At 41.7% G+C, this 26,955-nt stretch overlaps 1 protein-coding gene across 2 annotated transcripts in view; it reads right to left on the bottom strand.

Annotated features, from left to right (window-relative positions):
- PHF20 (PHD finger protein 20) overlaps positions 1 to 26,704 on the bottom strand; it is a 75,275-nt gene extending 48,571 nt beyond the window's left edge. Inside the window, exons 1-9 of one of the 2 annotated variants that reach the window (XM_074919861.1) lie at positions 26,595 to 26,704; positions 24,206 to 24,252; positions 21,902 to 21,946; positions 18,922 to 18,976; positions 17,160 to 17,288; positions 11,485 to 11,599; positions 4,623 to 4,794; positions 4,323 to 4,407; positions 3,507 to 3,586 (exon numbers count right to left, since the gene is read on the bottom strand). In XM_074919861.1, the coding sequence (XP_074775962.1) occupies positions 3,507 to 3,586; positions 4,323 to 4,407; positions 4,623 to 4,794; positions 11,485 to 11,567 (420 nt within the window). In that variant the 5' untranslated portion in view covers positions 11,568 to 11,599; positions 17,160 to 17,288; positions 18,922 to 18,976; ... (1 more) ...; positions 24,206 to 24,252; positions 26,595 to 26,704. Of the gene's footprint in view, positions 1 to 3,506; positions 3,587 to 4,322; positions 4,408 to 4,622; positions 4,795 to 10,517; positions 10,611 to 11,484; positions 11,600 to 17,159; positions 17,289 to 18,921; positions 18,977 to 21,901; positions 21,947 to 24,205; positions 24,253 to 26,594 lie in introns of those variants that run through there. The other variant, XM_074919862.1, reaches the window with a different exon arrangement.
- Positions 26,705 to 26,955: the final 251 nt, after the last annotated feature.

Below are 26,955 nucleotides of genomic sequence, written 5' to 3'. Positions count from 1 at the left end.
GCCTTCCAGTTCTTAAAGGGGCTACAGGAAAGATGGCGAGGGACCACCATGGAGGGTAGTGATAGGATGAGGGGTAATGGTTTTAAACTGAAAGAGCATAGATTTAGATTAGACATAAGAAAGACATTCTTCACAGAGTGTGGTAAGAAACTGGCACAGGTTGCCCAGAGCAGCTGTGGCTGCCCCCTCCCTGGAAGGGTTCAAGGCCAGGTTGGACGGGGCTTTGGGCAACCTGGGCTGGTGGAAGGTGTCCCTGCCCATGGCAGGGGGGTTGGAACTAGATGATCTTTAGGGTTCCTTCCATCCCAAACCATTCTGTGATTTGCTGTTTCTTCATTTTCATGTGCAGGTTAGGTCCATACTAGCTTGTGCAGTACTACTCAAAGCCTACTTGGGACACTTAAGAAAGGGTGGGAGTCAAGAACACAGAAAAGAGCAAACAGCTCAGTCACTTGGATGCAAAAAACTGTTTCCCTTTCACAAAAGTGTCTCATTCAAAACAGACCAGTATTTGGCTTGCAATTATCACTGCTACTGAATCTTGCTAAGTCTTCTAAGTAAAGAAAAGACTGCAATCACCAATTTCATCAGGAATCACATGACGTTAAAATTTACACACTTAAATTGAAAAACAAAACTTTTAAACTCTTTCTGTCATCTGTGTTCAGCATGAGAGGACATGAAAAAATCCTTAACAGTCCCTGGCCATCAAGTTTCTGATACAATATTCAACTGTAATCTCATTTCCCCATAGTTCTTATATAACAACACCAAGCCACAAAGAACACTCCTATATCAGCAGGTCACTGCTACTCAATATCCTTTCCGTTTTGTGATCAGGTTTTGTACTATCACCACCTGGGGGGTATTCTGATTTTTTTCCCCCCTTCCAATGATCCTGCTAGAGGCTGCCCCAGAACTTCTCAGCTCTGATGAAAAGAAGCCTTCTAACTTTGCACCTGGATTAATAATTTACATTTGGTCATGCATCAACACTGCCTTTACGTGAACTAACTTCCCTCTTCCTGTTGCTTAATAACTTGAAGCACTGAAGAGCAACCATACTCCCTTCCAGCCATAGTTCTGCAAGGCACAACAAGCTTAAACTCTGAACAAGGATCACAGGACAAGAAAGGCTAAATACCTCTTGATACATCTTCAGTGAAAGAAATGTGAACAGCTGATTTGAGTTATAGAAAATTCAGAGAATACACTTAAGACTATCTCCTTGTACTGCACTACTTCTTGCCTCTTCCCACCTCAATCTTCTTATGTGTATGTGGCTTACATGAACTGATACCTTTTAAAGATTCCACTTTCAGACCACAGTCTTAAGACATAATCTTGATGCAACAAAACGGTGAATGTGCAATCTACTCTACCCTCTATAATATTATTTCAACCACACTTGGCACAGAGGTGATAAAAATAAAATCACTTTAGTGACATCAAATTGCTGTATATTTCATGAAAACAGCTAGGGAAAGTGGAGGAAAGCCTTTCACCTTCTTAGATGTCTGAGCACCACTTTTACCAGTCATCACAAAAATCTGTCTTCTATAAATCCCTAAAATGCCACAGCTATGGGAGAAGCTTCAGTGGAGACTCAAACAATATTAAAGGAAACTCAAAAAGTGACCCTCAGACATTAGGTTTCATCAGTTGTGCTGCTCATACAACCATTCAATATGAATCAAGTATGTGGTACTGGAACACACATGAATCATCTTCATCAAACTATTCTCAAGAAACTGAATCAGCAATACAGTATGACTGAATTTCTCTTGATGTTACTGAACTCTTAAAAGCTATGTCCCTGTATAAGCACATTCACACTATGCAGGTCATTAGTATTTTACCATTGCTGTTCAATATAGCATGTTATGCCCTCCACATGGGGATAGAGTAACACTGTCATTAAAGAAAAGCTGACCAGCTTACATTGCTCCCTTCAGAAATCAGGTGGGTTTGGGTTGTTTTGGTTTTAGAACAGCTAAGATATCAGCTATGATATCGTTGTGGCTACAGCCTCTCCTACTGATGAACAGGAACAAGACACTGTCTCATCTGCCAGCATGCTGCTCCATTAGGTGCTGTACCCGAATCCACACTTTACATTCACACTGAATCCTGATCTCTTGCAGTGGCTCAAGTATTTTTTTAATAATTTTATTTCTGATTGTGTAAACAGAGCTCACTAGGAAATTCTCCCCTTATTCTTTTTTATCCTGAAGAACAGAACAAAATGTTCTAGTGCAATTTATCTCTTGAGTTAAGAGAAAGAAATCTTCCTGGCCAGTGGTGAAATGGAAAAGCTTAAAACTCCTTTCAAAATCCACCCAAAGCTATACAGAAACATGAAACTCCCTAAAGGGTAGAGTAGTGACAAAATATTTTACCTTTCTTATGAAGATTGTTCAACTTCATGTATTTAAGGTTAAATATGATAGAAATATTTCCCATGGCAATGAAGATTCTTTGTGTAGTTCCCTTGTGAGTATTAGTCAACCCTCAACCAGGCGTAATTATTACCATTTGAAAGCTATTAAGAGCACTTTGTGGCAAATCTGAAATCGCTTTCCCTTCCTGCCTGGCAGATATACAAATCTGGAGACCCCCAAGGAATGGCATGCCTCTTCACAACAGTGACAGATCTAAATTGTACCCATTCATACAGTTCTGTTGGGGGGAAAGATTCAATTTCTTTGCTCAAACTTTATCTAGAAAACTGAAAGCAGAAGGCATGACTAAACACAGGCTTAGAGCTACCAAACAGGAACATGTGGCAAGATCTCAAACTTAAAACCATTCCTGTAATGAAAATTATTCTGAAGCAAGTAATTTTAGAAGTACCTGCTACACTAGAACTTGTCAGCCTTTGCTACAGAGCAACTATATGTGAAAACTAAAGTACAAAGCAGCACTTCCTCCTCCTCACCATGACCAGGACAAAAATCCTCTCAGAATGGCTCACTACTACCTTCTATCACAAGCTCAAGGTTGAACCCACAGCTCTGAGGAGGTGAAGGGTTGGTAGAACAGCCAAACCACCTTTTCAAAGTTGTGAGGTGAAAGATTACTAGACAGCTTCCTTAAAAGTCTCAAGACAATCAAGCTTATGTCCACACCATAGTTTGCACCCCTTAATTTTCAAGCTGCATGTATTTAAACTAATCTCAAGCAGGTGAAACAACCACAATGTGTTTCAATAACCAACCACGAGCTTTAGTATGTACACTTTGAATCTTCCAATGACTTTCAGAAAAAAATGTTTTATTTATAAGCCTACACCTTTTTTAGTTCAAGAGGTGCATTCGTGAGAACGTGAGACTAAAAGCTTTGCAAATCATACCATGAAGATTTGCAGAACCTCTTCATTTTAATGGATTTTATTTCAGATGTATGTTAGCAATAGAGATGTTTCATTCATGTTTTATAATTCACCAAATCTAGCTACTTGAACTGTCAGTTTTAGAATACACTAGTAGCACAAACATAGTACTTACGTGATCTTTGGAAAAAGCTTTGACATGAATGTTTTTGACAGTCTGAACTACACCATCATAAAATTTCACAGTGTATGTACCTAAAATTTGAAAATAAAGTGTAAGAATTTAAAGATCAGAAGTTATTTAACAGAGAATTTGCTAACAGCTCCAGTACTCTAGCTGTATATTTAGCTCTGGATAAAAGCTGCCTTATGTAGAAACTTCAACAGCAGAGGTATTATCACAGGCCAGGTAAGAGAGAAACAGTGAAGTTACTAATTATGGTAAGCATAAAGGTGCATGCCTAAGCTTAGCTCCTTAGATATACTTTAGTCACAAAACCCCAAAATGTTTTTGGTGGAATACTCCAACAGATAATTAGACAGAATTTTTCTCATTGATCTTACAACATACAGCCAATCTAAAGAAAGCACAGCACAAGAACAAGTCCTTCATGGTCCTTACCGATATTCAAAAAGCAGAAGCATGACTGTGCTTTTTTTTCCCTCCTATTTATAAAGGGTTTTTGCAGCTCTGACACTAGTTTTATTGCTGTTACATGCATCTCTTGACAATAAACCTAAGAATAAACAACTTTTCCCAAATATATACTATAAGCAATTACTGACTGAATATCCCTGCAGAAAGCTCTTATCTCATGAAAAGGATAAGAGGTTAGGTTAAAATTGATGGCAGACTAAAACATATGATCGAAAAAACCTTCCACAGTTGTCTTCTGTCTGTCATACTATCTCTCTGCCTAAGCAAAAAGGTTAGAAAACAATTAGAAATGCATTACTAACAAGAATGACAAAACCAAAAGTGATTCCTTACCATCTTTGTTAACAGAAGTAACTTTGGCTGGATAGAAGCGACAATCGGACCAGCAAGCCAATACCTGATCATTTATATGAAATCCCTACAAGACAGTAGTTAGAAGTGTTTTAATCTGAGAATTACTGAAATATAAAACTTCACTATAACACCAAAACAACTAGTTTTCCCCTATTTAAAATAAATCATAAAACTTACACAGCGTGCAACACAGCAACAGTGAAGAATTTTAATGGTCATAATTCATACAACTGCACATTACATTGTTACATACTCAAGTGTCCTCTATTTTCTACTTACTGCACAACCTTCTTCCTCATGTAATCCTTCTTTTCTTAACTGTATTTTCTCTAAGGGACGCAAATAAGGACTGTCCCAACAAAACCATTCATCATATCTATGGTTCCAGCGTTTGAAATGGATAAGTACTTTTCCTTCTTCATAATCAATCTCTTCAATGTGAGCTGGATACCTGGGGTCAAAAGGTAATTAAAATATTTCAATTAAGAATAAAAGTAAGCTCTCTCAGATGCTTAACTACAGTACAAAACATTACACAAAATGAACCTTCTACATGATAAAAAGCAAAATATCTGAAGATCTGCTTGATCAAGTGTGATGGGGAGCCAAGTAACTACACCTAACAATCTTTAGTTTCTGCAATCTTATTTCATGTATCAGTAGTATAAGCAATAAAGATGCTACAGAATTACTAAGAGCTCAGCACAGGATGAATCCCAAAACTGAACAGCAAAGGCAAACACTGGCTGCAGAACAGGAGACAACTAAGGAGTTCTTAGTCTGGGGTAGAAAAAAATAGAACTAGAGATCAAGAAGTCAGAGAAACCTTCCCTACACCTAGAAATTTCACATATTCACAAAACAGATAGCTTCAGCGCTCTCTAATCAAGAGTAACACCCGGAGGTTAATACACTCACTTCTCTCCGAGATAAACATCAACAGGCATCAGGAACCATCTTCCCAGTGTAACAGCAAAAGCCTAGCAGGCACACGAAACTTAAATTTTAGATTCTCTAAATTAAATTTCATCTGCAAAGTCCTGGGACTTTCAAATAAAAATCTCTCAGTATATTAAAAGGATGAGATGAGTCAAATTTAGTGGTTTCTAATCAGGAAGACCATATGAACTATGCATTTCTTTAATTGCATTGGTAATCTGTAACTTCAGCAAGTATTTCAGAATCATAGCATATATCACTATCCCAAGTATTGTTTTTCTCTCCATGATAAAAGCACCAGGAGAAGAGCTTCACTTCTTTCTGTTTTCAGTTATTTGTGGAAAAAAGGCAAGGCCCCACTGAATTCCTGAACAAAGGGCTGAAGAAAAAACCCAAATCCACAAGTATTCTTTACCAGATAAATCACAATTTAAAAGATAAAACAAGTGGTAGAAAGAAATGGTATCTCAAAAGAATCAAGCCTAATGCTAAAACATAAAACTCAGACATGTCAAAATTAAGACTTAAATGCAACACCATCATTATACAATCCTACAAAGAAGAAAAGCTACCTACAACTAAAATTCTTCAGCAGATCTGAGACACGACCAGTTATGACTTGTTCAAAAAGAGCTATAAATAGGCCACGCTAGTCTGTGGTTGCAGTGTAAGTCTCTAAGGCCTTGCCTAACACTCAATGTCACATGCCTCAAGCTAGCTCATCCCAAGATATTCTCAAAGCACACACAGTAAAGGCTGTGGAGGAGAGGAAGACAAACAGGAGATACTTAGAGATATTTCTGGTTACCAGATTCCTAGGAAGGAAGTAACTTCCTTTGTGTGACAGTCAGCATGTTTCATGTTTAGGTACACAGCCTTTCCACATGTAACAACATAGTTCTATTAAACACAGTTTCTTCTTCGGTATCTCAGCAACTGGCTATCATTAAGTACAGGTGATGACAAAAATCAGTATCCAGTTCCTTACAGAGCGCAGCAAACACAGGGGTAGGAATTCTCAGGTCTTCTCAACCAGAGACTAGCCAGAAGGACACTTCTGCCATCAGGACTGGAATGGGCCTAGGGCTTGTCCAGATCCTCACTGATCAAGAGGGAAGCTGACAGAATGACAGAGCACTGACTCAACATTAAACTAAAAATCCAGTCCATGCAGATAACCACCTCTGGTAAACATAATCCATTAACTTTCTCCCACTAGGGAGACCAGTCCAAGGGGCAAGAGCCAACTAACTCAATGATGCAAGACTGTTCCCTGTTTCATACCCAGTAAAAGGAGGAACCTTCTCCACCAGAAAACCATCATCCCAGAACCATGCACCAGTACCATCTGCACCTATCCCACCTCACCTTCTAAAGACTCACTGATGGGAAGAGATGCCGATTTATCATCAAGAAAAACATACCTGACAATGAGATCAAATTTCTGCCTGGTTGAGAGCCAGTGTGGGTTAACTGGAGCCCTCAGCCAGCTCCTGGGTAACATGCTGCAAAATCTGAACAAATCTTCTCTTTCTGAAGCAACCAACATCAGCAAACTTATGTTCAGTGCTCTTGACTGGAACAGTAAACCTATTGGAAGCTGTGCTACATCTACCCACAAACTATGACAGCCCCCTCCCTGATAGCACCTTCCTTTCAGATACAAAACACAGCACTGGCCATTTCAAAACAAAGAAGAAAGGTTCATAGGTTCTCAACAGTTCAGAGTAGTGCACATTGACAGTGGAAGCTTCCTTCCTCCAACATTTGTACCTGTTGTGGTTTAAACCCAACTGGCAACTAAGCACCACAAAGCCACTCGCTCACTCCTCTCCCCACTCCCAGTGGGATGGGGAAAAGAATTGGAAAGGAAAACAAAAGTAGAACTCATGGGTTGAGATAAGAACAATTTAATAATTGAAATAAAATAATAATGAAGATAACAAAAAGAGTGAAATAAAACCCAAGACAGACAAGTGACACACAGTGCACCTGCCCACCACCATGACCAATGCTCAGCCAGTCCCTGAGCAGCAATCCACTCCTCCTGGCCAGCCCCCCCTCCCCAGTTTATATACTGGACATAACATCATATCGTATGGAATATTCCTTTCGCCAGTTTGGGTCAGCTGTCCTGGCTGTGTCCCCTCCCAACTTTTCATGTCCTGCCAGCAAGGAAGGGCATGAAAAGCTGAAAAATCCTTGACTTAGTATAAACAGTACTTAGCAACAACTAAAACCATCTGTGTTTTATCAAGATTATTCTCATACTAAATTCAAAATGTAACACTGTACCAGCTACTAGGAAGAAAATTAACTCTATCGCAGCTGAAACCAGGACGGTACCCTAGCCTTCAATACACTGAGCAACCATGCCCCATCAGGAGGCACAAGTCCTCACAGATCTATGCGTAAGAGGAATAATACAGCATATCCATACACATGCACCAAAAAGCCTGTGAACATGTCAAAAGGTAGAGGTAACATAAAAGAAATTCAGACTTGATTATCAAGAAAACATACTATGGGAGGATATACAAAATGGAAGTCCAACAGCTGAAGCCTGGCTAAGGCCTGAGAAAGAATATAAACACCAGTGTTCAAGGATGATCCAACACATCCTCCTCCAAACCAGAGGAAGCATTTAAGTGACTCCAAGGATTTTCAAGACAGCTAACTGATCCTGTAAGAAATCCCCAACTGGTACTGATTTATCTAACAGACTGTGAAAAACAAGCTGAAATCAGACACAACTTCTTGCAACACATTGGGAGGCCAAAACAAGTTTTCCAGCTCAATTCAAAAGGAATAATGACCTCGTGCCTCTCAAGGCCACAACACACTGTCTAAACAGTAAGGGAAAACCTCCAGGATGCCCAAACTGCTGGCATTAGTTTTGATATGAACCCAAGTAACAGTCAAAAGCTCAAACGGCAAAACTCTCAACAGAGAGGGGTTAGCAATCACTGGCAACTTCAGACTACTGCAGTCAGAGCACAGCTAACAACATGAAAATGGGGTTTTTGTAGACACAAGTGTAAAACCATCCTCTTCTGGGAAGAGGTAAATATATGGAAATTCAGAATCAGAGTGCTGACTGAAGGAGTTCCTATTTCTCAGTCCTGGATTAGTTTGTGTCCCTTCTCCTTTCCTAGATAACCAAATTGGAATTGCTGTAAACCCCCTCTCTCTTGGGGAACAAAGGGACAAATGTACTGCAGCCAAAGCAATGTTGAAAGGAAGCATCTAGGAGAACCAGTACTATGAAAGACAACAGCTCTGAGGTTCCATCTTTTCAGTACTGAGACAAAGTCCCAACAGCATAAGCAATTAAACTCATGGAACTGACAATCTAAACCTTAAGAGGGTAGCACAACACTGTAAGAATACTTGTTTTCAATACTCAAGAGCCTCAACCAGAATCAAGAGTCTGTTCATACCCATTTTACACAACAGACAGAAGAACTTGAAGAGGTGTCATTATAATTATGAGACAAGAGGTATCATCATTTGCCCACTGCAGGCATCCAGTGCAGAGTCATATGACCTCTTCTCATTAAGAGATGATGTCTGCAGCTAGCCAGCACTGAACAGTTTAAAAGCTCCAATACAAGAAGTTTCAAGACCTCAATTCAGCTGGGACAGTGTGTGCATCTACATCACTACATAGCCTCTCTGGGATCTCTCCATTTAGGAGTGCACTACTGGAACAGTCCCACTCCATTCCCTCAACTCCAGCACCGTATACCAAAAGACCTATCAGCATGCATAGAGGCACTGCCTGATGGCCAGAGCTCTCCCCCTTTACTGCTCTGAGGCCCACAAACACTGTCACAAGCCTTTCATGACAGCTCTGACACACAACTTCTTCCTAAGAAGGCTTCCTAAGAACTAAGTCAAGCACCAAAAGTACTCACTGTACTCCCTGGAGTTTGAGTCTAGGAGGTGACAGACAACTGCACCAGGAATTGAAATGCACTTCCAATACGCAATTCCAGATAGAAAAAAGCAACCTTTGGTAAGACCTCTAAAGAAGCAAAATTCACTTTGTACTCTGGCAAGAAGCAGACTCTGCATTGACTACTCAGCTGGCGCAATTTTTTTTTTTCCCTCTTCAATAGGATTGGCATCATATCCCAACAGCCTGGAAGTCCTGAAGTAGCATTTCAGGGCCCAAGCCACTGCCATGAAAGGCAGATAAATGGGGCTCCAAGACTAAATACTTTCCAAAGCACTACTGCTCTTTGAGAAGCAATGCAGGCCCATGAATTGACTGGTGTGTTTGGTACTGAGCACAGAAATCAAAGCCAGCCCTCTGATCAAACAAGAGACTTCTGCCTGTGTTTAAGTGCCAACACAGCAATAAGAGCACATATAAGAAAAGCTTGGACCTCTGAAGGTCTAGTACTGGGAAAAGCAAGTATCAGCAAATAGAAAGTTCTACATACACATAAAAGGACTGCACTGTAACCACACCACAGAGTGGTCCTGTTCACACAGCAGCAGGTGAAAGTAGCAGGAGAAAAGAGAAGTCCTCCACAAATCCACACCCACAGAGGTGTATAAGCCTTACTAAGAGAAAATAAGTCCCCAGCTCTCACAAATTTTGGTTCAAACCCTGAAAACAGAAATAAACACATACCACCAGTCAAGGTAACATGGAGTTTCTGAACCAGGTTTCAAAAGCTTAGTAAGCAAAAGAAAACTTTCAGAACTGGAGAGTTAACAACATAGTTGTGAGATCAAAGAGTTGCAAAACACTGTGCACAGGACAGGTCTTTTAAGATCAAGTGTTTTTAAAAACCGAACAACATGGCTTGGATTTGGACATGCAGCATATCCAAAATTCAAATTTAAGCCAAGAGATATATGGCAAGTATAGCAGGTGTTGAATTCTGCCCCCCAAAGTTCTCCCATGTAAGAGCTATGTACACCTTTACTTTGTTGATGTCCAAACATGTCAGAAGGGTAAGTCATGCCTTGCTCAAACTCTATACTGAACTGCATCTTTAATAAGCCTACATTACAGACATGTAGGCATGACTTTTGCCGTATAAACAAAGCTCAAGAATACAAAAGAGATGCATGCAGATTCAGATCAAAGCCCTACCTATGCAACTCTTGGTTACAGAGGAAAGCCAACATAACATACAAGTATGATTTAATGTTCGTACTTCACGTTCTTTCTATAAAGAGCTATGTTTACTCATTTTTGCAATTCCAATCCCCTTGTACCTGAAAAGTAGAGAAATACTCTGCATGCAAACAAGACGTTTTGGTACAAGTCCCCTGTGTCTAAGGCAGCGCTCCATCCTTCTGGGATGTCCACATGGTTTTCAACACTTGCTTCCGCACCCTTAACCTGCTGGCAGGCTTCAGAGCCTAAGGTACAATCATGTTTAACCCACAGACTCTTAGATAAAAGTCAACTATACCTGATTTCAGGAAAGAAGAAAAATATCTTAATGAGCTAAAAAACCCAAATTAATTCCTGTATTTAAGAAGTCTTTGACTTTTTGTTGTATGACTCATCCACTGAGCATTATTAAACGCTAATTTTTGAGTTGACTTCCTAAAATGAACAGAGAAGGCTCAAAGTTAACCCATGTAACTTTTAAGCCCTTTTTCCCCTTTCTACTGCAGTGGTTAGTCAAGAAAAGCATTCTTCCTCACAACTGAAGTCTGCAAGACAGGCTCTAGAGGAAACTTCTTAGTGTGGAATATGTTTCTCCATCCAGTTCTTTAGTTCTAAAGCTGACCACCCTCAAATGAGCACAGGCCATTACAATTTCTATCAGACTTTAAAGCCGATGAATTCACAACAGCAGTGAGAAACAAGTAGTGAGGAACTACCTTGGGTATTCTGTACTGCAAAGGATTTATCCCTCCACAATTCCTGCTCTGCAATCTATGTATAGCACAGAACTTAAATTGTGAATTCAGGAGTACCAAAGTCTGAAGTACCAGTAGATTTCGGAGTAGTTCTATTTCCCAGACACAGATAGCACCAGTACACTTCTTTTTAAGGGCCAGCACAACACATCAGCATCTATCGCCCATTTCAACCACTGGTATATAAATTTATAAATTAACTTCTTTCCTACAAACCAATGACCAGGACACTAAATATTGTACCAATACAAAATGCTTAAGATATTAAAGACTTAGAGTTAAGATAATATGAATGGTTTTAAAAAAATACCAGTTTTTTAATCTGTCACGGGCTTCCAACTGGGCTCCCACCTCAAAGTTGATCCCTCTTCTATTCGGAGGATGTTTTGTCATTTTGTAATATCAACACTGCTGATTTTATTCCCCTGAAAAATGCAATTAAATATCAATCACTAATCAAGACATACACAAAATAAGCTTATGCACCATAATCCCCAAAAGCTAAATGTTAAGGGACCTCTGTATTTTTGGTTTGCAGAAAGTAATGGGGACAATTATCTCTTAAACAAGGCTTCTCAAGTGGCAGTGTGCAGAATCATTCCAAAAAATGTGTTCAAAATGGTAGCTACTGGACCATGAAAGATTGTACTGATGGACAAAGATTGAGCTTCAAGTTCCAGGTCAATTAAGAACTCTGCAACCCAATATTTATTCACAACTGAGATAGAAGTTTCATAATATTCTCTCCCCCCTCCCGGTTTTGATGAAAACAAGGAATCCAGTAAACAGGAAGTCAGCAAAAACAAGCACAATAACAAGCTTTCAATAGCTACCATGTGAAAGACTCAAGAACACTATGTCACCTCATCACTACAAATGCAGAGTTCAAAGATTATAGAAATACGTCATTTATTTAACCAGTTTTAGAAGACTGTCTATACTGCTTTGTGCATTTGCACTGCTTTGTTCCCACTTCACCATTTTAACCAGAAAACAAAAATAGTCTTCATTAAGACATGTTTCCAACAGATAATACAAAGGTTTTAGAAATCTGGCCAAAGCAGTTTCTCTACAGGTATGTTTAGTGGAAAGCCTGATCAGGAGCTATTTTCCCATATTTTTGTCAGCCGTTTCCCACAAGATTCAAATTATGATCCACTCCTGTAGTCTTCAAGCTCACAAGACCAAAAGATACAGTAAGCTTTTATTCAATGCTGTCTTCCTTAAAGTAAGGCTGTATCTTATTCAACTCGAGGTCTATAAAATGGATACAAGTGAAATTAAAAACCTTCTAGTCTTACCCTACAAAAATAAGGAGATATGCACTGGCAAGAGAAATAATCAGCAGCATTTTGGTTCACACAATGCATAAACAGCAATGATATCAACTGAGCTGCATCTCAAAGTATTAACGTTATTTTATGAAGAACTACTCTAAGTTCAAGTGTGGTTCAGAAATCAAAGATCTTTAGAAAAGTCATAAAGCTTCTATTGCAAGGAAAAGCTGCTCCATCAACACACTTTTTAAGCCAGGCCATTTGCCAAGGGCTGGTCATGGAGGCACTCCCACCACCTTAAGTATCATAAGCACACTGCAGAGAAACCTCTACCAGAGCATGATGTGCTGTCTTCCTCTAAATCACTGCTTTTAGACATCTTCACTACTGTTAAAGCAGCCTGCAATGATATGGGAAAAAAAGCGCTATTGTCTGTAAGCTCAATTCACAACACGGTGGTTCACACCAAAAGAAAAAAATATTTTGGCCACCTAGGAACTGAAAAATACTGCAAGTTTCTTTTTTTAGAGTTTCTGATAACAAACTGAGTTCACCTAGCATGGATCTTAATTGATCCAGGAATGTCTTCTAATACGGCTAGATGTTGGGGCAGGGGAAGATTTACCTACCACCTCCATGACTTTTAATAGGGAAAGGAGAAGGGGAAGAAAATTAAGGAAAAGTTAGGATAGTTGAGGTTTTACATTCTGATTAAAAATAAACAGTAAGAATTTAAAAAAAAATATCTGGAAATCAAAGCAGCAAGTGCAAAGCTACATTTCTTTTTTAAACAGTTTATCCACCCACACCTCAAGCATCCACTATTTTCTCTGCAGATTTACATCATTAAAATACTACTTTCTCATACTAGCAATAAAATTTCATGCCTCCAACTGTGGAACAGACACACATTTTGCCTAACACTTGTAGGAGAAATTACAGCTGCAAGACATCCTAGTAACTTCTCTCTTTTGTGTTGGGTCTGTATGTGTGGCAGGGGTTTCTGGCAGCATGGGAGAGGCTACAACAGTGGCCCCCTGTGAGAAGCTTCCTAAAGGTTCCCTGCCCTGGCTCCAAGTCAGACCTGCCTCTGGCCAAGGCCAAACCAAATAGCAATGCTAGCTGCACCCCTGTGTAACGTATTTAGGAAGGGGAATCTGGGAGGATAAGTTGCGAGAAGGACACCTACCTGAACACCAAGGTCAGTGGAAGAAAGAAGGAGGAAAGGGGAAGGTTTGCCAGTGCAGAGACTCCCCTGCAGCCCATGGTGAGAGGCAGGCTGTGCCCCTGTGGCCCATGGAGGTCACCAGTGGAGCAGAGACCAACTTGCAGTCCGTGGAGGGCCCCACGCCGGAGCAGGCGGCTGTGCTCAAAGGCAGCCGGGGCTCTGTGGGAAGATGGCCTTGCTGCTGTCATCTGGCTCTGGGAGGACTGCAACATGTGGGGTGGACCCACACCAGAGCAACTCAGACCACAGGAAGGACTCATGTTGGAGAAAGTTCGTGGAGTTCTGTCTCCCACGAAAGGGACACCACGCTGGAGCAGGGGAAGAGTGTGAGAAGCACTCCCCCTGAGGAGGAAGGGGCAGCAGGACTCACCCTGCCCCCCCATTCCCTGCCCCATGCTGCTACGGGGAGAAGGTAGAGAAATCGGGAGCAAAGCTGAGCCCAGGAAGAAGGGAGAGGTTGGGGAAAAGGTTTTTTTAAGATGTGGTAATGCTTCACACTGTCCTACTCTGTTAAGCGTTGTTGTTGTTAGTGTTTGAGTTAAACTGATGTTCTTTTTCTTCCCCTAGAGTCTGTCTTTTGCTCATGTCAATAACAGGTGATTCATCTCTCCCTGCCCCTACCTCAACTCCAGAGCCTTTGCTTTATTTTTTTTCCTTCCCATTCCTGAGGAGAAAGGGGTGAGCAAGCCGCTGCGTGGTGCGCAGTTACCCTCCTGACTCAAACCACAACACTTTTCACTAAGTAGGAACATGGAAAGAAAACGTACTCCCGAAAGTACTAAAAGCATTACTGAAGCTCTGTGCAGTGGTCCCCTTCATAACAGCTGCAATCCTGAAGAATGAAAGTCATCTCAGCTCACCTACACAAGGCTGAAGAGGAACAACACATTTCCTGACTTCAGTAACGCTATCTCATGCAAAAGGGCTTCTATAAATAAAGATCAATTTTGGTGAGGAAGGTCTTAACTGTAGTTTGTCAAATATTAAAAAACGCTATGAGTATCACAACTAAAGGGAAGCCTCAAAAAACAGCAGAAGACATTTAACCATGTTTACAGAGACTGTGGATTCTGTGAAAAATCTGAACTCTGTCCACTTTATAACCAGAGTCAGCTAGACACCAGCATTTGTCAGAGCAGACACATACTGCACTTCACTAACTTGGCCAAGCTTGTTAGAAGGCAGCTGTTCAGAAAGTTGAAAGAAAGTAGAAGTTTTATGGGCAAAAATCTCGCATCACTGCCCCCTCTCTCGACACCAGCCTTCCTCTCCCCTTCCAGATTATGAAATTCGGGCTGCTTTGGGTTGGTTCTCTCTTACACCCTGCAACTGGATTTAACTAGATCCAGCAGTCCCTACACTCAGCATGCCTCGCAAAGCAGGCTGTCTTTTACATTTGCAGCTAATTCCAGAATCAGCTTCCTCAAGCAGATACATACTTGGTAGAACGTTATGTGAGATAAATTACTCAGTAGAGGATCTTAACAATTTTACCCTGAAACACACACCCTTAGAGCAAGACTGAACCCATACCAATACGACCTTCACTGGAAGCTATCCCATAACTCTTCACAAGCAAGGCCAATAGGCAACACTAAGCCCATCATCGCTTCACCAGCATGACCTTGACCACATGGAGAACTTAGTTTCTCAGAAAACAGTGAACACAGGGGCTTGGCTCTGCTTTGAAATTTTGTTTCAGCATCTGTCCTTTCCTGCAAGGATTACTTAAAAACCTTGAACTACATCAAACAAGACTGTTAACAAGTAACTCCAGACTAACCAGACATACAACTACGAATTGGAAATAAGAACACTTCACCAGAACATGTCTCCTAAAATTTTCTTCAGCAGAAAATGAATTTGTACTAACTTGGTAACTAAACCAAGACACAAGCAGGCTTTTCACTTTGGTAACTCTAAGAATCCATTTTTCTCAAGCATGCAAGACCACAATTAAAACAAGGAGTAGTTACTAGGCCTACCCCCAAAGCTGTAAGGCTTTTGTCCAAAACTTCTTATTTCGCTATGAGGATTAGACGTGTTTCAGGAACACATAATGCAGGATTTAGACATCACTGCTTCCAACAGAAAATATTTCTAAATCTGCATCACAAAGTACACGTTTCTGTTGTTTAAATGGGAGAGCCTTTTCTTCCCCAGAGAAGTCACCATGAAGTAACTTAGCTTTTAAAGACTATTCAGCTGTTCAAATACTTAAAGGTACCAATCAGGAAGGCACTTTGTATCAGGTCAATGCAGACGAAAATACACCTACATTAGTATTGATCCCTTCAGGGATCATGATTTTTCTGCTCTGCTAACAGTGCAGGTCCTGCACACTTGCACATGTAGCCATTCTTATTCTCTCCAGTTTTAAGCTCGGTCAGTTCTGAGCCCCAAACCTGGAATATCACTAAGTTCCAACAGAAGAGGTTTCTCTGCAAACTGCAGAAATCTTTCATATTACCATACAGAGCAAAACCAAGCAGTTATGGCAAACTTTCACTAATAACAGCCTCTATTGTTTTCTCTCTGGAAACTGCAGAATCACTGCAGCCTTTTTCAAAGCCTTACCTACCTTTGCAAACACTTTTCCAAACCACTTGTAAGTATGATTAAACTATTCCTTAAGTACTATCACATCAAAACCTCTGCCTTTAAATGAGTCACACTTCCAAACTTAGTGCTGTCTCAATTCAGTACTTCATAACCAGCTCAGAAGAAAGGTAATTCACTCCCACAATTCAACCTCTTATCTCCTTCATTCTTTAGTGTATCTGTGACAAACACAAGGATTCCCCGCCCCCATCAGAGCACAATAGAGAAAAAGAGAAACTCCATGAAAAACCATAGATCTCTGCCTGGATAAAGGAGCACAGCAAACTGACAGTTTGCATAAACACAAATTTTCAATGTAAAGTACTGTTGGGTTTTATTCTGGGTGGTAAGCTTGCTGTCCGATTTCTACAAGTCATTCCACATCACTGGTGATTCAGTAGGACTACAGGGTAGGACAGGTGGTGAGTTAATAAAAAGCACTGGCAAAGCCAGGGAGTAAAAGCAACTAGCAAGAGACTGTCCTGTGTTCACTGGAGATGCAGCACAGGTGTAACTGAACTGGGACACTAAAGGCAGCCCCAAGATTTGACCTGCAGTTCCTATACAAGCAACAAGACACAGGCTTGGTTTGTTTCCTCTGTGTATAGCAGTATAAACAGTTTCTATGCCAAAACAGGTTTACAGTTGATTCCACAAAGCCTAAGCTCACTCTATCATTCACCCCAGCACCACAGTGTTCCAAAACTAAGTATATCTATGTGCTCATTTTGAAACTGCCAAGGACTAAGTCCAAGCACATTTTGCACATAAGGTTTTTACTGCTCTGCAGTAGTTAGCTTTGACCTTTTACTGATACCATCTGCATACATGATACCAAGCCTTGCACCTTCATCAGTGGTAAAACAATGAAAGCCTCACCCAGTTCACCCCCTACAATATGCACGCCCCCATCAGGAATGGTCAATCCAGAGAAGTCCATGGTCCCCACCACAATCAGAAGACCTTGCAAGTGGATGACCACAACCATGCTGTGCTGAAACCACACACCTGCAGATGAGAAAAGGTAATGGCTGTATCAGACTGCAAAACAGTATTTACAGACACCATTTATATTACACAATCCTAATGGCATCTTATGAGGACTCAGTACAACTATCACAAACATTTAAACACCACTTTTAAAAATTGTTTTGGTGCTGACTTGGACAGCTGATTACAACAGACTTTTACTGCCTGCAGACAAAAAATTCTGCCTACAGCAGCTTTGCTACCATGAAGTATGTCTCACTGTATTTTATCCTACATATAAAGTAAATGAAATAAACCCCCACACCTGTTAAAGTATTAACCCAGAAATGGTTTCTGTACTAGCTATTTATCTCAGGACCCCTACGCTCCTGCCCTGTGTTTTGTTTATACATACCACTTCATAGCCAGATGAGTAAGTTTTAGAACATAACCTTTAAGTTTCAGAAGATGTCCTTAGCACAGTTATTTCAGAACACAATGACTCGGATCTTCAGTCTATTTTTTTTAATACAACAGGAGCAGAAACAGGAAAGATTTGAACTGGACATGAAGACCATTAGACACTGCAACAATTCCAAGGAATACTGCATCACATACCTTCTTCTAGCCAAAAGACACATTTCAAACAAGACACGGGACTACATGCAGTTCTTACTTGCATGTAGGATCCTCAACTAGATCTTAAGCAGCACTCACTTCTTCCTTCAAAAGTTTCCCAGATTCATTCAACAACTACACAGGCAAACTGACTGAGCAACACAACACTGAAATTGGATCCTGAACTGATACTTACGATTTGCATAACAAGAATACTGTACAGCTAATTCCTCAACACTGAAACATTCCCTCAAAGCATAAGACTCAGTATTTTTATTTCAGACTCCTATTTTTCCTCTAGTTTATACAAGTAGACTAACAAAACTGACACCAGTAAAAATCTGTATTTGCTCTACTCTTCAGGCGGAAACCAAGACCTACTCAAACTACTCAGTAATAAAAGTGTAAAGGTGTCAGTAAACCTAAGTTACTCTCCCCAGATCAAGATCCTCACACTCTCCCCTAAGATTACAGGACACAGAGAATGTCATTTTCATCCTCATCCCATGTAACAGTGCTGTCAATTCAAGTTGGTGGTGAGACTGGGACAGACCAACATGGGAGCAGTAGTTATAAACATGGGCAGTTCAACAGAACAGAAAATTTTTTTTTCTATAATAAAACCTATTTGAATTACCAAGTGCAATTAAAGAAATAAATACTCATTACTGAAAAGAATTCTTTTCAATCATTTGATCATCTCTCATTTACCTGTTCTGGTTTCCCTTTTCCTGTAACACACTAAAGGTAAAAAAGACGAACACTCTTACAACACTGAACAAGCAAAAAGATTTGGAAAATGGATTTAAGTCACAAGAAATAGAGCAGGTTTTTCCTAAATAAAGTAATATTCAAAAAAAATCTACTTCAATGAAACTGCCATTTTTTCCTCCAACTGAAAATGTACAGTCTTTAAGAATATAAGGGTTTAATTTAGAGAAATATTATACACAGTGCTTCTGCAAGAATTAATAAAACCCCAAGTTTTAGAGCAAAACTTCAAAAGCTAAAAAAGCTACAGTTAACAAAACCAAGGATCCATACTTATACTCACCAAGAAGAAACTCGTTGCTTATATGGCTGCAAACATTCCAAACACTGCTGTATAACTATAGGAAAGGAAAAACATAAGTCATGTGAATTCTGAGACTAAAAGTAGTTTAGGGTTCAAAAACATATTTCCTCTACAGCCAACAATATCCCAATCATACAACAGCACCTCCAGAACATCCATTTAATCTGAGAATATTTCCATACAGAGGGTCAGCAGGCTACTAATTAGAGAGAAACTTAGAGATCCCAACAGAGACATGGACACTCCCTCTGCATATTGACATGAAATTTCTCCATAGTTTATTTATCCTTTGTCAAACAGAAGCCACTAGTAACTTTATCACTACTCCTACTTTGTTGTACCAGGTATTTCAGAACAAAGCCATTAACTAAACAAGTGGACAGTGTAAATATCATACTTGTATACGCAAGTACTCAAAACTCAAGGTACTGCCTGCAGACATTTAAAGAATGTATCACTGACATGTTAAATGCACCATATGGACCAAGTTGCTCTTAAAGGAAATTAGAGCCCACAGTCAATTTTATCTTGTACATTAACAATGTATGATTTTTAGGTGAAATGACAGGCTGAAGACACAGCACAGATTATCACGAGTTCACCATCTCTTCCAATGGATTGCTAAATAGGAAAAAAGTTCCTACTGAGTGTCCCCACCCCCCTTATCTCATTCACCTTTTTTTTTTTGCTTTCCCTTTCTCAGTTATTCCAAGCTGCAGAAATTCTTAACTGCTCTCCCCACTTTTCTATCTAACTGCTATTTGGCAGATAAGACTTTGAAGCAAATTTATCTGAAGATACTTAAATGCAACCAATCTGCCCCAAGTCTAACACCCTCTTTTCCTCCCAGGAGTTTAATGAGAGCTACTAGTGAGAAACCCCCACAAATATCACCGCATCAATTATACTCCTATCACCCAAACAGTCTTTGGCTCTGAAGACCACAGCTAAAAAAGAGAAGGCTTCATTTCTGAAATACCAACCACGAAAAGCAACACATAAACAAAATTTAAACTGCCAAATCTGAGTCAAAGGGTCAAAATGCCTGAGTGTTCTAGATTTGGAAGTACATCAAAATTCTTTTGCAAAACAATTACAGCAGACTGAGATTCACACAACTGAAGTCATCAGTTCTGATGCAACTAATATACAATTCCTACTCATACCGGGGGACCTCTGCTGCCAACACCATGGTGGTTAACAAACTTTAGTAAGTCATCTTCCAGTACAGGTTATTTAAAAAAAAAAAAAAAAAACAACAAAACCCTAGGTCAGATACAAGCCTTCAACAAGCTCAAACTACAGATACACTCCTATTTAACAAGCATGGCTTTTCAAGATGTATCATGATTAAGACAGGTGCTTTCTGAATATTTAAAAATACCCAGAGACAGAAAAAACCCTTCTTGTATTTAGAAGTAATTCTAACTACCACGAAAGAAGCAGCCTAACAAATCAGAGAAAGAACTTGTATAAAACACTTCTTTCATTGTAAAAGCTTCTAGCAACTTAAGACTTCAACATCTCTATTGTTTTAGATCTTAGTTAAGAAATAATAAATGTAGCATGAAGGATATTTTAAGATGCAAATTAATATATCAGCAAGAATTCTTTCAAGGATAATGAGACTTCAAATGTTTAACAACTAAAAAGACCTGCAGACAGCTCAAGCAAGCTGCATTGTTTCTTATGAAAGAACAGTCTCCAAGTCACGAGCATTCACCACATCAACCCATGTATGCCTAGCCATGTGAACAAACACAAGCCAAAATGACCAAACGCAGTCCACTTCTGTCCACGAAGACACCCTCAGTTGGATAAACATTCATCATATGACAGAGGGATCCGTTTTGGTCATACAAGAAATAAACTAAAGGAGTTTCTCCAGAACAGTTTCTTCATCCACAAATCCAATTCATGTCAACACATGCAAGGCTTCTGCCAACTGCAGGAGGAGTAGCAGAAACAAGCTACAGCCACTTGAATTGTTCCGAGCAGCCTAATTCAGCCCACAGGTTGGGCACCCCAGTGCAATTTCTCCTGTTTTTCTACCTGAATTGAAGCTGTATGAAACCACTTCACAATGCTGAATAAACTGAGTGTAGCTGTCCTCAAAAACCTGCCTAGTGGGTACCTATGGGCTCACAGTGCCTTTGTCAAATGAAAATGACACAGGGAAAAGGAAAAAAGTGGACTGATTCTGATTGCCATTCTATAATTCCCCAGAAGCAAAAATCCCCAAAATCCCACAGAACTCCTTCGACAAACTTACTGACAGCAGGACTATATTTAAGCATTTGGTTTAGGATGGTCTTCCAGCAGCCTACAGTTGAACACACTAAACCACCCTGGACAAGTTATTAACTGTCAGAGAGTGGCCTTGCACAACAGGTGAAGAAAGGAACAACACGTGGGCTCAAAACCTCATGACAATTTCATGATTTTGCAAAGACAACATGTTTCTTCTTAAAACAACATACCTTTAAGAAATGGGCAAGGTCCAAGAACATGACTTCCACTTGCCTACACACTGCCTGCTTGGCTACACCACCTAGATTACAGTCTAACACCATTCTGCACTTGATGCCAATGATTTAAAGCCAGTACAACATCGAAGTATTAAGTGGATCTGAAATTTTAACACCTACATTCCTGCTGAAAGTAATACCTTGGTATTCTAGCAAAGACCACGTCTGAGATAGAAATTTAATACTTAAGGCTACGTGTTGGTCAATAAGCTGACCAATTAATTGCTCAGTTTTGACCATACATCCTGCCCCTGGTTTTGAGGTTGCTCTGGGTGTTCCAGCAGCACACTGTACACTTACAGCAGATTGCTGAGCCTAAGATTTTTCTTACCAGTGAGTATCAACATATACTTTAGCTATCGGAGGAAAATATTATGACCAAAAATAGAAGGAGCCAGTAGGAAAACACAAAAATGAACTGGTAACAGTACCTGCAGCAGTAACTGGACTTGAACTTCTGACTTTTAGAAGTCTACCTGTAAAAACATCCATAAAAACAAATCTTGAGAAACATTTTCCACAGATAATTTATAGCACCTGCAGTATTGTCCACTAAAAGTATTTTCCCTCAGGGTATGGTTTCCAGCCAGCCAGCAGTGTTCTGACACTTAGATATCACATTCACCGTTTCATAATTCAATTCCTTCCTGACTGGACAGGACCGAATCTACTCTACTTGCTGATAAAGAAGAGAGTATTTTCATGACAGTGAAATAAAGGTAAATCTGCAAGTTACACTACCATGAGCTCTGATGAACTACATCTTCATTTAAGATAAGGCATTAAGCAGACAAATCATCTATGTATGTGCCACACTGCAGGGAAGATGTGACTCCCCCAAGTTATTACAAGAAGGAAAAAAAAGGGGTGCAGCACTGTTTTGCTGATTAAGGACACCAATTAAACTCGGACACCAGAGTGAAAAGAGCAGGCGTATTTTACTGGAGATAACCAAATAATGTAACAGTGTAATACAGAAAACATACAGTAAGAAAAAGCAGAATAGTGTACTTAAAGCAACAAACAGGAGAATACAGGGTAATGCATCAAATTATTACTACCAGAGATAGAGAAAATAGTGATTAAGAAAGATCCATCACCACTTGCCCATGTTATCATCATCCAGATCTGCAGTTGCTGGGCAGCCCCGGTTACAGCAAGGATTTGCAAAGCCTGTCCCAGACAGTGGGAAATCCTACACAGTGTGTCCACCCATAGGTGAGGCGTCCAAAGTCGCTGTGAGCAGGTCCAGCCTTATATACCAGAGATCGGCAGCCAGAATAGCTGGCACCTTTGTTTTGAGCAGAAAATTTCTGTTTTCATTCTCCTGTTGGATTCTACCCAAAGCCCGGCCAGGGCTCGGGGGGTTGGGGGCGGCGAGACCAAGAGAGTTTCTAACAAGGCCAAATACATGGGTTCTCAGCCTTGAACAAAGGAAGCTGGATACATTCTCTCAGCATTTCGTCCTCACTAGTGATTATATTCTAGGCCACATCTTTCACTAGTGAGTTTACATACTTTGTTAATGATTACATACTAAGTTAGCAGCTTCGGCTTGGGGCCTGTTGTTCAGGCTGCAGTACTTCAATGCTTTAGCACTTTTTACATCACCATAAGTGGGTTGTTATAACTTAGTACAATACCTACTAGCACAATGGCTATCAGTTATAAAATATACAGGATTCATCTATAGGTCAACTCTGGCTTGGGCCTGTTGTGCAAGCCTTAGCACTTCAAGCACTGCTGCTTGTAGACCTGTCCCCCAGCTCAGAGATGAAAGGAGAGCAGGAAAAACAAAAACAAACAGAGAAGTATCAGTGCATCTTTTTGCAAGACTGATGACAGCAATACTGAGAAGACAGAACTGCAATCTAGGCAAAGGACTAATATAAAAACAGGAGATCACATAAAAAAGCAGTTAGCAACTTGCATTATACTAAAGAAGCAATAAGTGGTATACTTGCAACCTTTGCTACCTTAACAGAAGCCTTTAGGCTTTAAGCCTTCACTTTTAAGACTAACTAAGAACCCTAACATCAAATCCTATCAATGACACTGTGTCACTGATGCACAGGCTAAGGATGCTCAGGTCTAGATCTGGAGCACTAGAGGTCTTCAGGACAGTTTCCTGACTCAAGCACTCTGTGAACAAGAGGATATTCTCCATTTCCTTGGGAAAGAAGTGATGAGTATAAGTAGCAGAAGAAGGAGCCCATTTTAAAATTAATATTTTAACATCAGCAACAAGATCAGGTGCTAACTTCATATGGAAAATATACCCTACCCCACACTAAGCAGTAGTGCTTCCCTTCTTTCTTTTAATACAGACTATCCAGCTAAAGATGCAGATGGAGGAAGTTATATATTTTTAAGCAATTTCAGGAACCTGAAATGGAGTTCTTAATAAGGCAGACTGCAGGTGGCTATACTGAAACAAGGCCAGCTGAAAGTTCTCAAGCCCAGCAAAACCACATAAAAGCATGTCAACAAACTAAGAAGCCTCAAAAAGAAGCAATTATATTCCAACATGCATTATTTTCTGCCACACACATCTGCAGTCACTCAGCACAGACACATTAAACATTCACATACACGGACTTAAGTCTGGCATTTCTATCCACAGAAAAACTGAAAAGCCACCAGTTCCAAAAGGTTTTTTGAAATATATAAGCCATGTAGCTATTGGCATTTTGACAGCAAAGATAAACAAAGAGCTCCAAGTCATTATTTCTTACCTGAAAAAAGTCTTTTCCTACAAGGAGCACAAGTAGTCAAAATAAACCTGTAGGTAAGCAAGAAACAGAAGTATGAAAATGATAAGGAATAAACTGAAGCAAAAAAGAAATGAGTAGACTTCTTTAACTGTTGAATGAACAAGCACTTCACAAGACTTCTCAGTATGATGCACCATTAAGTCCAAAGTATATGCAACTTTTTTTTCCTCTTAAATTTTAAGAAAGACCACTGCACCCATGCCATTAGGCAACCATCAAGAACACAGTTTAAATACTGACGACAACCACTTGTGGGGCTGAACACTAAATCCTCCCCCCCCCGCCCCCCGTGTACATTCTTTAGCTCAGCTCACAACACTGTTGCACAAGTGCTCACATCTGCACAGGACAGGGCCATATGGGCAGAAAAGAGGAGACAAGTGGCAGGACAGCTTTTCTACAGCAGCAGTGTCACCTCCTGTCAAGGCCTGACAAATTACAGCTACACACAATACCGAGCTTCTAGAGACACAGTTAAAAATAAAATATGCAGTTATGGAGAATTTGTCATCCCCTACAATTAAATTAGGAATTGCACCCTCCTCTCCTGACCAAGGGGGAGAATTTAGGTCAATATCACTGCCTAGGTTATCCAGGAACTACAAGAGCAAAAGAAAGCGCTTCAGAGAACTTGTCTAATTAAAGGTAAGAATTAATTACATGCTTCCTGCATTTCAGTCAAGGCAGCACTGTTATAAACAATTACTATTCCAGCTTCATTCCCAACGTGACCTTAATTAATTACTCTGGATTACAGGCAAGCAGACTTTACTCTCAGACTGCTCAAGTAAAATTTTATTTCCATTCAGGAGACAACAACGAACTTGTCAGTAAGAATGCAAACTGAACTCTTCCACGAACTGACTTTGGTCAGTTGAGTATTCATCTAAGCCACCTTCAATTCCAGAACTACTAAACAAGTCACACAAAAATTAAATGGAGAATTATACTATGAGTGATCTTCCCTGCTGGCCTTCTGACTTGGCTTTTTTTGGAAACTGGTCATGTGAAATCACAGAAAACTACATGAACTCAGGTCAAAAGCATCTGCTATAGAGATGCTCAGTTACAAGCTTCTATACAAATACCTACAAAAGGTTACTTGAAACCATTAGTATCATTTTTAACATTCGGTTTTATTCTCCTACTGCAAACAACACCAAATTCTGCACACAGAAAGAAGATAGTTATTTTATCCAGCTTGGACGCAACATTCAAATATCCCTCCTGATCTATTTTCAAGCATTTAAGCTAGAAACAATAGCCTGAGATCACAGAAACACCTCTGGTACCACAAAGATTTTCACTGTTTCTCAAAATTGTACAGACAACCTGCTCCAACTACCCAAGCCCTGCTATGGCTAGTTTGACATCCATGCCAAGCCAACCAGCACAGTAATCCATCTTGGTGGCAATAAGTCATATTCTAAACTAGGTCTGTCAGGAAAAAGAATATGGTGCAATTCTGTGCGTTAAACAGGTGTGACACAAAGAAGCTTTCAGGTTACTGTAAGGCTCCACAGTTATTTCTGTTCCATAAAGACACCCCAAAGGGACAAAATGCAGCAAGATGAACATGGGGTCAAGACCGCACGGGACACAAAAAGGCCAGAAGGTTCCAGCTGAAGCCGAACCGCCTACGGGAATCAACCCCGGCAACGAGGCACACCGTGCGGGGCAGGTACCTGCCCCACGCGAGGTTCCTCCCCGCTTCGTCCCCCGGCGGCCGGGCGAGGCGCAGCCGCCGGGCCCCGATGAGCCTCCCCGGGACGAGCCCCACCGGCACCGGCCCCGAGCCGCCTCCTCCCGCGCCGGGAGGGCGAGGCGCCGACAGCGGGACCGCGCCCGCGCCTCCCGCCAGGACCCGCTCCCGGCCGCACGACCCCCACACCGCCGCGGCACCGCCCGCGCCCGCCCAGCCCCGGCCGCCGCCGGCAGAGCCCCCGCGCTCCGGCTCCGGCCACGGCCCCGCCACGGGCTCGGGCTCCGGCCCCGGCGCCGCCGCAAGGTCACTCGGCCGCCCCCGCCGGCCGGGCCCTCGGCGCCTGCGCTCGGCCCGCACATACTCACCGGGCCGCCGGGCGCGGGAGAAAAGGAGGGAGGGAGCGGGCGGGCGAGCGCCAGCCCGCGGCCCCCGGCCTCACGCACCAGCCCGCGGCGAGGCGGAAGCGGCCCCCGCTCGGCGCCCCGGGCCCGCAGCGCAGGAGGCGCCGCCCGGCCCGGCCCTTTGTGCGCGGGGACGCGTGCCAGCCGCGCCGCGCCCGGCCTCCCTCCCCGCGCCTCGCCGCGGGCCCGCAGCGCGGGGCAGGGCAGGCGGCCCGGCACCCCCCGGGCGCCGCCGCGCTCTTACCGAGGGATCTGCACGGGAGAAAGAGTTAGAACGGAGCCGAACCGCCGCGGGCCCCGCTCCGCGCCGAGCCCAGCGCCACCGACCGCGCAGCGACACAAAATGGCCGCCTGGATGCGGCGCCGCCGGCGAGGGGGCGGGGCCTAGTAGCCCCACCCCCCGGCGGCCGGGCGCGAGCTCTCCTCGCGTGGTGGCGGCGGCGGCGCGCGCAGGGGGCGGGATTCGCCATGGCGGGCCGGGGCGCTCCCGGCACCCCCGGCACGGCCCCGCCCGCACCCCGCGGAGAACGAACAGCCCCGCGGAGAATAGCCCCGCGGAGAACGAACAGCCCCGCGGAGAACAGAACAGCCCCGCGGAGAACAGC

Source organism: Athene noctua, chromosome 16, assembly GCF_965140245.1.
Source record: "Athene noctua chromosome 16, bAthNoc1.hap1.1, whole genome shotgun sequence".
NCBI classification, from domain to species: Eukaryota; Metazoa; Chordata; class Aves; order Strigiformes; family Strigidae; genus Athene; species Athene noctua.
The sequence above is the reverse complement of the archived record's forward strand: the minus strand, read 5'-3'. Positions and strand labels throughout refer to the sequence as shown.